Source organism: Tachysurus fulvidraco, chromosome 21, assembly GCF_022655615.1.
Source record: "Tachysurus fulvidraco isolate hzauxx_2018 chromosome 21, HZAU_PFXX_2.0, whole genome shotgun sequence".
NCBI classification, from domain to species: domain Eukaryota; kingdom Metazoa; phylum Chordata; class Actinopteri; order Siluriformes; family Bagridae; genus Tachysurus; species Tachysurus fulvidraco.
The window spans coordinates 13316799-13332078 of NC_062538.1; the positions used below are offsets into that span (position 1 = coordinate 13316799).

The window sequence follows — 15280 nt, forward strand, 5'->3', positions numbered from 1 at the left end:
GTTGCCTATTTAAGCTATTGTTTATTTTTTTTAATAAACCAGGCTAGGTGAAAAACAAAAAAACTTATGAAAAACTCCAAATGTATAAAGTGCTGAGTGTCTACTTTCACACAAACCATTTAACACCACTGCTGAGTGTGACATGACAAGGATATTTAATGCTGAACATGTGCAAAACAAAACAGGCACAAATTAATTTTTTTGTCCACTGGTAAAAAGAGCTAAAACATTTTGGCAAAGCATTTGTGTATTGATTGTCAACTATGAACATAAGCCAGTGTATGACTGCTAATACTGCCTGGTCTTCATTAGCATTCATTCACGTCATCGGGACAGTAACCTCAAGAAATGTCACAGTTTGTTTTGTCCTTCCTTTGGTCAGGTACTACCTGAAGAACAATATGGAAACAGAGGCCCTCTGCTCAGATGAGGATGCTCAAGAGCTGCTGAGAGAGAGTCAGATTAGTCTTCTCCAGCTCAGCACTCTGGAGGTGTCTGCCCAGCTGTCCATACGTGACTTTGGCATCTTCCGGAACATTGAGTCAACCGAGTATGTCGACAGTCTCTTCAAGCCGAACTCCAGCAATGGCCATCTCAAACAGTTTGAGGACCTTATCAACGAGGAGACCTTTTGGGTGGCCACTGAGATTTTGCATGAGGCAAATTCATTAAAGCGCATGAAGACAATCAAGCACTTCATCAAGATTGCACTGCAGTGTCGCGAGTGCAACAACTTTAATTCCATGTTTGCCATAATAAGGTGGGTAAAATATAATTGTTGTTGTGATAATTTTTGTTTTATGTTAGTCACTTTTTCTTTTCTTTTATATAAAAATTATTGTTTCAGCAATACTGACCATCATTACATACCATATACATTCTAAAATGTTAATTGAAATTGCTGAAAAAAAGAAACGTCAAAATAAATAATAGTAAAGTGCATGTATATAAATCATGTACTGTACTGTATATAAGCTTAATTGGTGACTGAACAATTCTGTCATCAATGAAGTTGTGGGTGACAATATCTGTCAGCAGTGGTTCTGCCATCAAAACCTTAGAGTTTAAGTGGATCTTGTAGTGGCTGGAGTGTAATTGTAATTGAAGTTTAAAGGCAAGGTCATCTATGAAGTGTCTCTTTGCACCAGAATCTATCGCACTATTCATTTCAATTCAATTCAAGTTTTTTTGTATAGCACTTTTTGCAATTGACATTGTCTCAAAGCAGCTTTATAGAACATAAATATAGAACAAAAGATTAATATAAAGAATAATATAAACATTGATAGAATACAAAATTTAAGATTAATATTAGATAATTAGAACACTAGAAAGGGAGAAAACTTTCCTGAATGACCAATCTGTTCAGAAATCATGTAGTTTGGAGAGAGTGTTTTGAGAGCCACTGCAGTAGAAGCAAAGTCTCACATTTTGAGGCCTTTGGCATTCCAAAAAGTTAAGCTTCACCTGCCACAAGTTGCATGGTCTCTGTGTTCTGGACCTCTGAAATGGAAGTGCTGTCTACCTTTATAAATCATGGCTTACTTATCAGGGCATTGAGTCAGATTGAGATGTCAGTCAAGGAATATATGGTTTACTGATCATCATGCCTGGCCAGTTCAATGATTCCTCAGTCCTTGGCAGTAACCTTGAGAGTAATGAAGTTGCTGGAATTGGTGCAGGAAACACAGTGTAAGCCAGAGGTGTCAAACTCAATTGCACATGGGGCCAAAACCCAAAGCACACTTTAGGTTGCGGGCCGAACAGGATAAACATTTATTGAACATGCTAAAACTAAATGTTTTTTTAACATAAATATAGAAAAAAAAGACAGGCATATTATTCCAGAATAAATAAACATAAACTTTCTAACTTAAAATACTTTGCTCTCCATCAAAACATCAAAATATGAACAACTATGAACATGCCGCAAAAAACTATGCTTTTCTGCAAAAGTAAAAAACAATTAGTTTTCTTTGAACTTGTGCCATTTTATAAAAAATAAACTTAAACTTTAAATATCTTGCTCTCCATAAAAATATCATGCAAATTCAAAATATGAGCATGGTCCAAAAAACCCTGGAAATATAAATAAAATTTGTGCTTTTCAGCAAAAAATACAATTATCAAAACATTGTTTTCTTTGCTCTTAAGCTATTTTGTTCGAGCTGGATGCTTGCACACCTTCATCATGCAGCTCTTCAGAAACTCTGCCTCGGTAAATGGCCAGGCTGATTTGGCTATCTCTTCTGCCACAATAAAGCTTGCTTTCACAGCAGCTTCACTTTTTAATTTGGCTCTGGTGAAAAACATCTGCTGAGATGACAGATTCTTCTTTATCTCTTCTACTTTTTGTAGTTTCTGCTCTGCATTCAGGTTTTTCAGCTTATCCTGATGTTTTGTCTCAAAGTGCTGTCTTAGATTAAATTCCTTAATTACAGCCACATTAGCTCCACAAATAAGGCACATGGGTTTACCGGCAATATCAATAAACATATACTCAGCCTTCCATCGGTTTTAAAAAGCTCTTTTTTCAGAATCAATTTTTCTTTTCATCATTGTTAGGGATAACCTATTGTTCAGCAAGGCAGCTGTTGCGTGAGAGAGCTCTTAAATAATTGTTGTTAATGACTGGTACAGAGGGCCTCAGCGTGTATGCTTCTCAATGAGTGAATGAACTAAATGTCCTATCATACTGTAAGTGTACCAGGATGTGATTGAGTCCATGTGTGTGTGTGAGTAGCTGGGTGAGTGTGAATGAGTAGATTGGGTGTTGTAGTCCTCTGCAGTCATTTCTGATGGTCACATGCCATTGACTCGTATAAATTTCTTATATTAAATGAAAAATGAGCATTACATGAAACATTTTTTTTTACATACCAGAAGGATCAGAAATCTTTTCTGGACACACTACTGGAATTCCCTGTAAACTGGGGTGCCGTTCATGCCCTTGTGATGTTCCAAGATTTGCCCTTGTGATTCTCCAAGAAAAAGATTTTTTTTAAAATAATGATTATTTAAGAACAATGAAAAAGAACAACAATGATTACTCCGCATATTGTTTGTACTTGTATTTTGTTTAGGGTTCATTATTTTTTAATTCAAAGTATGTGTTTTGATTTGGTTTACTGTACAAAGTTTCATAGACATGTTGCATATTTGCAGAAATAACAACAATGTTTAATGCATTAATGAGAAGATTGTCCCAAATGTAAAATATTAGGCCTGCTTAAAATGTGGGGGAATTGTTTTGCTGTATTTTTTGGTAATTGGGTCATTATTATTATTTAATTTAATAAGATTCTGAAATTTAAAAAAGTAAAAAATTTAAGTTAAAATTAAATTACATTTTTTTTTTCATTTTGTGTGTGCATGTGGATGTATGGATATATATTTGCCTATAGTGGTCTGAACCTTGCCCCAGTTGTCCGACTACGAGGCACATGGGAGAAGCTTCCCAGCAAATATGAAAAGCTTTTTCAAGACCTGCAGGATATTTTTGACCCTTCACGCAACATGGCCAAATATCGCAACATCCTGAGCAGCCAAAGTATGCACCAGCCAATAATTCCTCTCTTTCCTTTGGTTAAGAAAGACCTGACATTCCTGCATGAAGGTGCGTATTTGCAAAAATTTTCAAAACACTTTTTGATCAAGAAATTTATAATTACATCAGGCAAAATGTTTAACATTTTCAAAACACTTTTTGATCAAGAAATTTATAATTACATCAGGCAAAATGTTCAACATAGACCATTCCTAGCAGGCTTTCAATGTTGGCTAAATAAGCACTCTGTTAAAAGTTCTTTTTTTTTTACGTAAAGACTTCATCCACACTTTCTGTCTTCTTCATGTCTTCGGTAGGCACTACAAGCTGGCAATAGGCTTCGATTATCTCCTTGTCACTCTCTTTGCACTTACTGATATTGCACTCTGGTTAGACCTAAACTGCATTTCGTTGCCTTGTACTTGTACATGTGTAATGACAATAAAGTTGAATCTAATCTAATCTAATTTAATTTAGCTAAAACTAATGCTCAGTATGGAACTTATCTCTAAACCACAAACTACTGACCTGTGAAGACCTGTGGTAGCAATGATGAATAATGGGTTGGGATTGAATTAGAATTTAACTTTGGAGGGGTATGTGGACAATGATTTTTAATATCCATTTAACACTCATTTGTTACAATTCCAATAATCCCTATTCAAAATTGCTCAGGTAATGACACAAATGTGGACGGTCTTGTGAACTTTGAGAAGCTGCGAATGATTGCCAAGGAGATCCGGCATGTTGTGCAAATGACCACCACCAGCATGGACCCAGCAATCATGTTTCATCAGAGGTTTGTGCTCATCTTGCTCACATTTTAAATGAGATTGATGTTGCCTCTGGATAGCCATTATATGTCCATATAAACACAAGAATGGCTATCTAGAGGCAAAAAAATGTTACTCATTAATGGAACTCCTGTTTAATATTTCACTGGTTAGTTATCAGTTTGAGGGACATCCAAGTTTAATATTTCTAATAATAACTGCTCATTTATCTGGGGTCTAAAGATGTGGTCCTGGAATCCTTTAGTTCTAGTTTAGTCTGCCAAATGCTGTAAATGTAAATGTATATGCCAGTACTTTTCTTATTTAGTCAGTAATCTTTTATTATTATTATTTTTATTAGCCTGAAAACCTATTGTGATTGTTATGATTTTTCTGCCTTAAAATGAATCATGCAGACCAAAATGTAATACATGAAACTTGGACAAGAGTTGTAGCAATTTTGCAATTGCAATTTCTGTGATATTTGCATACACACACACACACACACACACACACACACACACACACACACACACACACACACACACATATATATACTGTATATATATATATATATATGCAGTGTTGCTTGAAAGCTTGTGTACCATTTAGAATTCCTATATTTCTGAATAAATATCCCAAAACCATCATCAGAAGTCCTAAGACTAAAAATAAGTGAACGCAATTAACAAATGAGCCAAAATATTATCCTTCTTTATGTAATTATTGAGAAAAATGACTCCTATGCTTGGGCTTGTTGTCTATTTTTTCTTGAGATTCAGTTTATTGACAGATCTCCTGACATTTTTCGTTAGAATTCACAGGTATAATTCTGAATACACTGTCAATTATGGCCAACTGTACTGGCCCAGCAATACAGGCCAAAAGCATTATACTATAACTACCATCTTTTACAGAAGGTTTCCAAAAATAAGCCTTCTCCTTTTAAACCAAAGTTTTATTTTGGTCTCATTCCTCCTTAAAAGTAAATACTAATCAGACTCTTGCCTCTTACACACATACTCTTGCCTCTTACAGATATATAATATTGGATCATTTCCCCAAATAACAAAATTACCAAGTATAATATTTGTGTATACTTTTGATTGGGTTTACTTGGGTTTGCTTTTGAGACTTGTGTGGAAGTCTGATTGTGTATTGGGTCATATTTATGCAGAATTACAGAAGTTTCTAAAGGGTTAATACACTTTTAAGCGACACTGTACAGTATATGTTGGTGAACGGCATAGTGTGTGGTAGCATGTCCTCTTCCTGATTCTCTCTCTGCCTTGGTACCCTCCTTTGTTTCTTTTTCATGGCACTTTCTTGCAGGAAGAAGAGGTGGAAGAGTTTAGGGTAAGTCTTTCTGCCCCTCATGATGTACGCCTGGCAATAGGCTTAGGTAGGCTTAGGATTAGGTAGAGATATTGTAAAGATAAATACTTTATTATCCCAGAGGGAAATTCACAATGTTATTAATAACATGTCTTTATTCCCAATTTCTTCCTTTGTGATGTATAAACCCAAGCCTGAAGGAGGCTGGGAGAAAAAAAACATTATTCCTTTCTATGTTATTTATTTTATTTTATTTTATTTTATTTTATTTTATTGTAATTGAGAGTTTCCTAACTGCATTAGAATATTCTGTTCTGGTTAGCAAAAAACAAATGAAATACTGTTGAATGCACAGAATGGTTCATCCTGAAGGAAACATTAAATAATAGTGGGGCATTCATTTAATAAATAATTTTTTGTCTAATCTTAATGTTTCTTATAAAACAGTATTAAGCAGTCTTTAAAAATAAGAATTTATGTAAAGTAACATTTTTATACAGTAACTTTAAAAACAATGCCACTGATCATCGTGTGTCTTGGCAGCTACTTTTTATTCCTGTACTGTCTTTTCTGTCGCACTGTTCCTCTGTATATTCTTTCTCTTACTTCAACAACATTCATAGAACATTGATGTTTCCTTAAGCCCTGTCTCTGGTACTCCATCAGGTCCTTGAGTCAGGGCAGCACTAATTCCAACCTGCTGGATATGCAAACTGGACATAAGAAGCGTGTGCAGCGCAGCTCATTGCTAAATGGCAAGAAGCTATATGAAGATGCACAGATGGCCCGTAAGGTCAGGCAGTACCTATCCCAGCTTCAAGTGGAGACAGATGAAGAGAAGTTACAGATTATGTCCCTGCAGTGTGAGCCAGCCTACAGTACTCGTAAGATTAAGCACTCTCTGATTTTTACAGTTTAAAATCTTAGTGAACAAAATGAGCTCCTAAAATATTTAACTCTACTGAGCATTCATTTGTGGTATTTGATTTGTATTGGTATCATTTTGATGAGCTGAAAATTAGCATATGCTTTTGCATTCCTAGCTTAATATTCAATGTGGCTGCAATCAAATTGATTTATATCTAGCAGTTTACCATATAGTGAGTTATTTACTGCCATCTTCATGCAAAAATTGCATATCTTGTTAACTTAAGTCCTGCACTTGTAAAACGTATGACTGCTTTGGCTGCTTTTCACTGACTGCAGTAGAATGAGGGCAGTGAAGGGCTATTTTGTGATGTCATTCATAAAATATTAGTAAACAACAGACCTTGGCTTGTAAAAGTATCTGACCATCTGCTTTACTTAAATCATTCAGGGGTACATATAATTTTCCCCAAAAAATTACAAACCATTTAAGAAAAGCAGTGTTTATGAACTAAGTCTAATGAACTTGACTGTTCTTTTTCTACATTATGCCAAACTCCAATCCACTCTGATCCAAGCTGGCCTCAGCAATTGAGAAAAAATTATACTGTCTGTCAGATGATTAGTTTAATTATGCTATGTAAATCACTTGTAAATCCCCACTAAAGATCCAGATATAAATAATTTTAGGACTAATAATCAGGACTTTAAGGAGATTAACTGTTTGTGCTTTGGCTTTGCAGTATCCAAAAGCTTGAGTGAAAGGAGGTCCACCAAATCTGACTTGTCTCCTGTGATCACACGCTCATCTTTGATCTCTGGAAAGTCATACAATCGTGTATCCCAGGTCCTACAGGTCCCACCCGTCAGCCTCAATCCCCTACGGAAAAAGAGCATTGCCAAAGACCTAATAACTGCGCACAGTGAGTCAAAAACTCACATACATCACTGGGATGATTTGGCTACTTGATATAGTCCACTTGCTATGCTGTTTGTTGAATCTTATTTACCCATTTTAGATTTACCATACTGGTAATGGTAAATATAAAAATAAATACATTTTTAAAAAACTTGAATTAGTATATGGCATTGAGGTAGTGGGAGAATCTGTAATTTATAGGATTGATGACTCCCATTCTGTAAAATGCTTTGATACACCCCAAATCTTTACTTCAGTAATCCAAGTCTTAAAACATAATGATTGTTAAAGAGTGTACTGTGAATTTTTGGATTCTAGTCCCTTAGACTAGATTCAGACAGATTCAATATTTAGATACTCAGATCTACAAATATCATCAAATAAATCATTAAATATTCAGTATAAAAAAATATATTTGTATAGCACTTTTAACAATGGACATTGTCTAAAACAGCTTGCAGATCATTCGAAATATTACAAAAAGTTTAATATTATACAAAGATTCTTAATAAAATGTTATGATATGTTTTACTAAAGTTGCACAGTGACTCCCCTGTTTGTTGTATGTGTGTACTTTAAAAAAACCCACTATGAACAGTGTTTTAGGCTCATGGTATCTTACATCTGTAACCTAGCGAACCAGTAACCTAGTGTATTCAATGTTTTGTATGTTGCTCTGGATAAGGGCATCTGCCAAATACTGTAAATGTTAATATAAATGTGTAATATATGTGTAATTTGCAGATTTACCAGACTGCAGACCAAACATGCACTTGTGTTAATTTTGTAACAGTTGTATAGCATATCCACTTAGCTAGTTGCATATACGGGTGCTGGTCATATAATTAGAATATCATCAAAAAGTTGATTTATTTCACTAATTCCATTCAAAAAGTGAAACTTGTATATTATATTCATTCATTACACACAGACTGATATATTTCAAATGTTTATTTCTTTAACTTTTTGTGATTATAATTGACAACTAAGGAAAATCCCAAATTCAGTATCTCAGAAAATTAGAATATTACTTAAGACCAATACAAAGAAAGGATTTTTAGAAATCCAACTGAAAAGTATGAAGATGAAAAGTATGAGCCTGTGCAGCACTCAATACAGTACAGCACTTAGTTGGGGCTCCTTTTGGCTGAATTACTGCAGCAATGCGGCATGGCATGGAATCGATCGGTCTGTGGCACTGCTCAGGTGTTATGAGAGCCCAGGTTGCTCTGATAATGGCCTTCAGCTCTACTGCATTGTTGGGTCTGGCATATCGGATGAGGTGTAGTCGCACAAACTGAAATTTTTTAATGGATCCAACGCTAAAAATGTATCTGAAAATTACGGATCTGAAGAGGGTCGCACCTCACGCAGCCAATTTGCGACTCTCCATAGGAAATGAATGACTTCCGATTTATTGGCCATCGTTTGTCGTGTGCAGTGGAAAGTCGGCTTTAACCGAGTGAAAAGCTGAGGGAAGCTGAGGCGGGGGAAACAGAGCACACGTAGTTGTTGGGGATCTTTGTTCCGCCGTGGATGCTCATATCTCAAGGCATCACTGTATCAGGCTTTGTTAAATATCAGGCTTATTCTTTAAATAAATCAGAGCACTGTCATCTCATTGATTGAGAACAGATCTACACTACTTTGACCCTCAATATTTACTAATTCTATAGGTTCACATACTGTTGCCACTCACTGATATTTTCCTGAATAGAAAATTGAGCATCTATTATATATATATATATATATATAGATATATAGATAGATAGATAGATAGATAGATAGATAGATAGATAGATAGATAGATAGATAGATAGATAGATAGATATACACACACATACATACATGTCTGATTTGTTTGATTGGGTTCGCTTTCTCTGTTTTTAGGAATAGTGTGAAAATCTGATGTTTTGGATCATATATTTAGATTAGATTGGTAGATTAGATTACATTTTAGTGTCATTACACATGACAAAAGTACAAGGCAACGAAATGCAGCAAGTTCAAGATGTACAGTATTTTACAGTGTGATTATAGAATTTACAGTATGAACAGGATAAAATACAGATTTTACAGATATATACATGATACAGATACAATACAGAGAGACAATACAGATGCTATGGATTTTACACTTGTGTCCTGCAGGCTACAGCTCAACACAGGTGATGAAGAAAACATCTGTCTTAGAGCAGTACAGTGGAAAAGAAAATGATGACCTTTCCTTCCTTCATTCAAGTCCCAACATGTCCCCACAAGGTTCACCAGGTGAATTTTTACACATATTTTAACTCAACAGGTAAATGTGAATTTTTAAACCAAGTTAGATTTCATGACAGTTCTCTAGATTTCCTTGATATTTTTTCATAAAATGTTTTGTAAACAAAAAAAATATTTTTTGTAAATTAAAGCATGGGCTGTCCTAACATGGTTTTGTTTACATTATAGTGGGAGTGACTGAATTGCTGGGTTGTAGACAGCTGAATTTTCCAGGGTCGCATCCATCTCTTGCCAATCAAGCCAAGATCAGAAAAATTCCAGTAGAGAACAATGTCATAGGTGGGGCACCTTGGATACAGTGCAGTGACCTTTGGATACAGTGCAGATTCTCAAGATGGGCCACATATTAGCAAGTGGCTCTGCGCATCCATGTTTTTGTGCTAGCCTTAAAAATATTGGCTCGTAAAAATTCTGTGGTATGACTACCACAAAAAAAAATTCATTTCAGATGCAAAAAAAATGCATTACAAATGGCCCTTACTAGAAATTCTGTGGTTTTAGAATTAAATATAAAAAAAAGTTTTCACTTTTGATAGTACTAATTGTGTTGGAATTTGAATACAATGTATATTTATGTTATCATTGTTTGTGCTACACTTTGATGGCTGCAGGCAACTTAAACAACTTGGATCCAACCCTCAATGAGCTTCTTGCACATTCCAGCACAATCAGGAGCTCACCAGATTGCATGCAAAAAGCCAGAAGCCAAATACAGTCAGCATCACTTCACATTGACTCAGAAAATATTTAAGCATATTATTCAGTAATTTAAGCTGATTTCTCCTATTTATTTATTATCTCAAATTCACTATAGATATTGTTGTGTTCTTAGTTTGTCCTTGGTGAGGAACTTGGTGACACAAGGCTCAAAAAGGACCTCCACTGAAGACCTAACTATGCCCGTTTCAGAGGTAGCTGACAGTGGCCGAGGAAGCTGGACATCGTGCTCCAGCAACCCACATGAAAATTTTCAGAACTTTCAGGTCCAAGGCATAACAAAGCATGTCGATATGATGAACCAACTGCATCATCATAAGGCTGACACTGTCGCTGTTCTGGCTGATCTTCAGGCCATAAAGAGACTTTACAAAGATGGCTTAGAGCTAAATCATTCCAGACAGAGTCGGGCTTCTTCCAGCTCAGTCTCTGAAAGGTGTGAGGAAAACTACAGCACTATTAAACAAAGAGAGAGCAATGAGCAGCAAAGCACAGACCCTGCATATAAAATGGTCACCTCCACCACAGAGAAAGGTCTCATAGGTGAGGGACTTATATATATATATATAATATAACAAGACTGAATGTTGGTTTACATTTTGGGAAAGACTGAAATAACTATATAATAAGTATTTGAACATTTGTTATGTATACTACCGTTATATCCAAACATAACATGTTATATGTTATATCCAAACTACTTTAAAGCTGCTTTGTGACAGTGTCCATTGTTAAAAGCCCTAGACAAATGAAATTGAATGAAGTTTGACAGTTTCAATTTGTGACTAAGTTGTGCCAAGCCAACTCTCTTTGCTGGAAAACTGATCCTGATTCTATACACTAAGTGAATACTGTATGTCTTAAACAATTAAAAAAACACCCAAATTCCACAAAAGCTACTTGTAAAATCTGCTTCTGCCATCGCTTGTGTAAAAGTATTTTTGAGTTTTTTATGTAAGTGCTTGTGCTTCTTTAAAAGCATTTAATTATCACATGTCTCATTTGTTTTCTGTTTCCTCTCCACTCTGCTCATTATCACATCTTCCCTCAGTGTATTGTGTAACATCACCATGCAAAGATGATAGGCACAGGGCTTTGCCTCCTACCCCACTTGGTTATCAAGGGCTGTCATTAAGGGACATGCAGGCACGGGAGAGTGGAGCTCTGCGGCCAGACTACTTAAAGCCACCCAACTATAGTGTGGCATTACAAAGGTCCAAGTTGTTGGGTGACTCATGGAGATTGGCAGATGGGCATCAACCTATCATCACCAGGCGTGCCAGTGTAGCATCTCATGCTGTAGCTACTAGTGAGGATGGTATGTTCTCAAAGCCTACATCATAAATACAGCATACTGTTTGCTAGATGCCTAATATAAGGCATAAAATGCTTAATATTTTGACTTGAATCTAGTTAATAATTTTTTTGGTCTTCCCTGACACAAATTTTTAGCAAAGATATGAACAGGTAAACACTTAAAATTAGTAATTAAGTAATTAGGTCAAATATTGTGTTGTGTATATTTGCAACATTTGTTCCATGTAAAAAGTAGTTTGGTTTTTGAGTTTAATATTTATATTATATTTTGGTCTTCATTAATGTTGTTTTTTTTTTTTGCTTGTTTTGCAGAAGAACAAGTGTCAGCTGTGTGACTCTGGGGAATGTGTGTGGAAACAGTGTGAAGTTCAGCTCTATAACATGAAACCACTCATCTCCCCTCAACAATACCAAGCAATTCTGCATGGACTTTACCACTTCTTAAAATCTTTCTCTAATATCTTAAAAATGTTCATCTTTTAAATCACCATGTTTTGAAAAATCTTAAAATCTTGATGCAATGTGTAATTCCTCCAATTTTGTGGGGCAAAACGTTTTTGTTAATTTGGTGTTTCCATGGTGGGTGGCCTAGTAATTAAGGTGTTGGACTGCAAATCAAAATGTCATGAGTTTGAATCCCAGGTCCACCAAGCTGCCACTGCCCTTGAGCAAGTTGTTGCTCAGTTGTATAAATTGAAATAAAATGTAAGTCACTCTGGATATGGGTGTCTGCTAAATGCCAGAAATGTCAAATTTGAGTGTAAAATGGAAACACACCAAATAAATAAAACAAGTTTTGCTGGTTATTTTTTTCTGGTGATTTTATTCCATCAAATGCTTTCCATAATTATCTACCAAATAAACTGCCTCATAGATTTAAATCTTTGAGATGGGCCAATTTCGATTTATTCACTTTATGTTTTATTTTGTCTTGCATTGAGTGTGTATCATAATTCTGGATAAATGATGCCTGTGCTTGATTTTTCTAGACATACTCTTTATATTGCCTTACCACTAATAGCATCTCAGGCTATCATGAATGTTATCTCTTCATGCAGTTGCTTCAACTGCTCCATGCACTGCTGACTGTAATGTCAAATAAATTAAGCTTTAGAAGTTTCTAAAGCTGTAAATATTTGCTGCATTTTTGCAGCTGTCTGAAATAGCACTCTAAAAGTACAAGTGGGTAAAAATGAAAAGTTTAGCTTTGTTCATATTATTATTATTATTATTATTGTTATTATTATTGTTATTATTATTTTACTGTATCAAGCTGCTTTTTTTTATAGCAACAAGAAATAAGTAAAAGCCCCTTCAACTAATCTCTGTTGTAAATGATCTCATTTTTTGGTACTTGCTTGTTACAGATATGTCTTGCTGACTTGCTGGCAACTCAGATTGTGTTTTTCCGACTCCAACTCACAGCAACCATGCCATATCATCAACTAAAAATATTTAAATAATAAATATATTATGTATATGCACACAGCGCTCTCTCTCTCTATTTCTCTCTTATTTCTCTGGAACATGTTAGGGACCAAATAACAACTGAGGGTCATAGCCACATGTCTTGGCTTTCACCAAAAAAAATTTCAAGTCAAAAGACCCAAAAATGGCTTCAATAAAAATATTTTTCTACGACTTGTCCATCCGGTCATGTGTTTTTGTGTACTTGTTTACTGTATAACTTTGAATTAAAAGACTGTTTAAAAGAGGCTCAGTTTAAAAGGCCTAAAAACACACAGAGCCTCTCTGTCTACAAGTCTGCTGTGAAAAAAGGCCTGTAACCTGACACCCTGAGCTCTGAGAGTGTGAAAAAACCGAGGATTGCGCAATAAACCCAGTGCGCACCTTTTTCACGCAGCTTCAGGCTGCGGAGACGTGGCATGTTGCATACCGTTGGAATCGTCTCTTTATTGGCTAAAGAGCTGTAGAGGTCCCGGCCCATTTCATTGCTATTGGAAGGAGTAATTGTCAGTCAAAGGCGGGTTCCCAAAAATTATGTCATGACATCATTGGCTTCTCAGCCGTCTATCTCTGCAATACAAGCACCGATTGGCTCAAGTGAGGGCTTGTTTGATTCGTTAGGCCCTGGGCTATAAAGACGTAAATTTAGAATTTTTGAAACCCCCAATGAGAAGTTAGAGCCGAAAAACAAGATGGTGGCGCAGTACTGTTTCCAGTTTTCGGATATTTGCGAGGCGATTTTTGTGGAATATTTGTTTTGGAAAATATTACCCCAGTGAACAAAGGGAAGCGTCTAAAGGTAAATGGAAAACTGGTCTAGCGCCACCTAGGTCAGTTTTCTCCAAAAAAATTTTCAAATAGTATGACGGCTAGAATCATATTATGCTTTGTGTGTGGGCTTAAGAAAATCTTGAGAGTATAAACTTTACTAGGTAAATAGGTTTTTTCGTGTTTTTAGAGGATTTAATGCTTTAAAGCTGCAATGAAGCTTGTTTCTGGCTCATCCCGTAGTGGTCACTTTGTCTTCCGTGCCGTGCATGGCACGGCGGTCCTAAAGAGGTTTTAAAAGTTATTACATAAAAATTGCTTACCTTACTTATACCTGAAACAATCTTCTAATAATTGACCTATCTCAAAATCCAATTTTTTGTGAGGAAACCGTAAGGACATCCCACATTTATTTGTACTTAAAATGGATCAAATTACCTACATGTGTATCATAGTAGAAATTATCTTCACTGTTCAAATTATTAGAACATTGTTTCAGAGCGTTTTGCCTTACTTGAGGTATAAATAAGGTTCATTTACTTCGGTTCAATTGTGAATGTGAGCGGTATCACTTTATAATTTTTCATTTCTAAATTATATACTTGAGTTACATAATTTCGGTGAAATAGTTGAGCAAAGGAGTAGCGTTAGCTTCAAAACTGTCGTGTGATCAGACTAGCTGTTTTTATACATGCGTACATATGTACAAACAGTTTTGAATATAACGCTACTCCATGCTCACCTATATGTAACTCAAATGTGTCATTTACAAGTAAAAAAAATGACAATGTATATTATACACATTATAGCTATCTAGAAATGCATGGAGTTATACATGAAATAAGAAGCTAATATTTTAAAACTATTCGACCGGAGATTTTTCCTAACACCTCCTGGATTTCTGTTTGGAAGGCGCACACTGTACATTCATTTGTTTTTTCTGTATATTCATTTGTATGTTAATTTAATGTGCAGTGTGTGATGATTCAGTTTAAAAGGTAATAGTTTAAAGGTATTAAGTACGTAATGGAAAATTATGGGGTTTTTTTGTTTGTTTATTTTCTTTTTTTTCACTGTGTCCATATACTGCTTATGATGTCCAGAACCCTTAAAAGAAGACAATCAGAAGAAAACGATCAGGAGCGTTATAATGGGAGTGCATTGACGTAAGTGAATTCTAACCCTCGATGTGAAGAGTCTTAACCAGCCGGATGGAAAGAGAGACCATCGGCAGCGCGATTTTTCAAATTTGAGAAACCATTTGTACTAGTGTTAATTTTGTCACTT

General features: G+C 35.5%; 1 protein-coding gene across 11 annotated transcripts in view; it reads left to right on the forward strand.

Moving 5' to 3' along the window:
- Positions 1-13246, forward strand: part of rapgef6 (Rap guanine nucleotide exchange factor (GEF) 6) — a 51364-nt gene extending 38118 nt beyond the window's left edge. For 8 of the 11 annotated variants that reach the window (XM_047805578.1, XM_027139909.2, XM_027139911.2 and 5 more), the window contains 12 exons: positions 383-760; positions 3405-3616; positions 4223-4346; positions 5653-5676; positions 6322-6539; positions 7266-7445; positions 9593-9712; positions 9893-10003; positions 10336-10438; positions 10557-10984; positions 11493-11759; positions 12071-13246. In XM_047805578.1, the coding sequence (XP_047661534.1) occupies positions 383-760; positions 3405-3616; positions 4223-4346; positions 5653-5676; positions 6322-6539; positions 7266-7445; positions 9593-9712; positions 9893-10003; positions 10336-10438; positions 10557-10984; positions 11493-11759; positions 12071-12093 (2188 nt within the window). In that variant the 3' untranslated portion in view covers positions 12094-13246. The remainder of the gene's footprint in view (positions 1-382; positions 761-3404; positions 3617-4222; positions 4347-5652; positions 5677-6321; positions 6540-7265; positions 7446-9592; positions 9713-9892; positions 10004-10335; positions 10439-10556; positions 10985-11492; positions 11760-12070) is intronic. The other 3 variants (XM_047805576.1, XM_047805577.1, XM_047805579.1) reach the window with 2 other exon arrangements.
- Positions 13247-15280: the final 2034 nt, after the last annotated feature.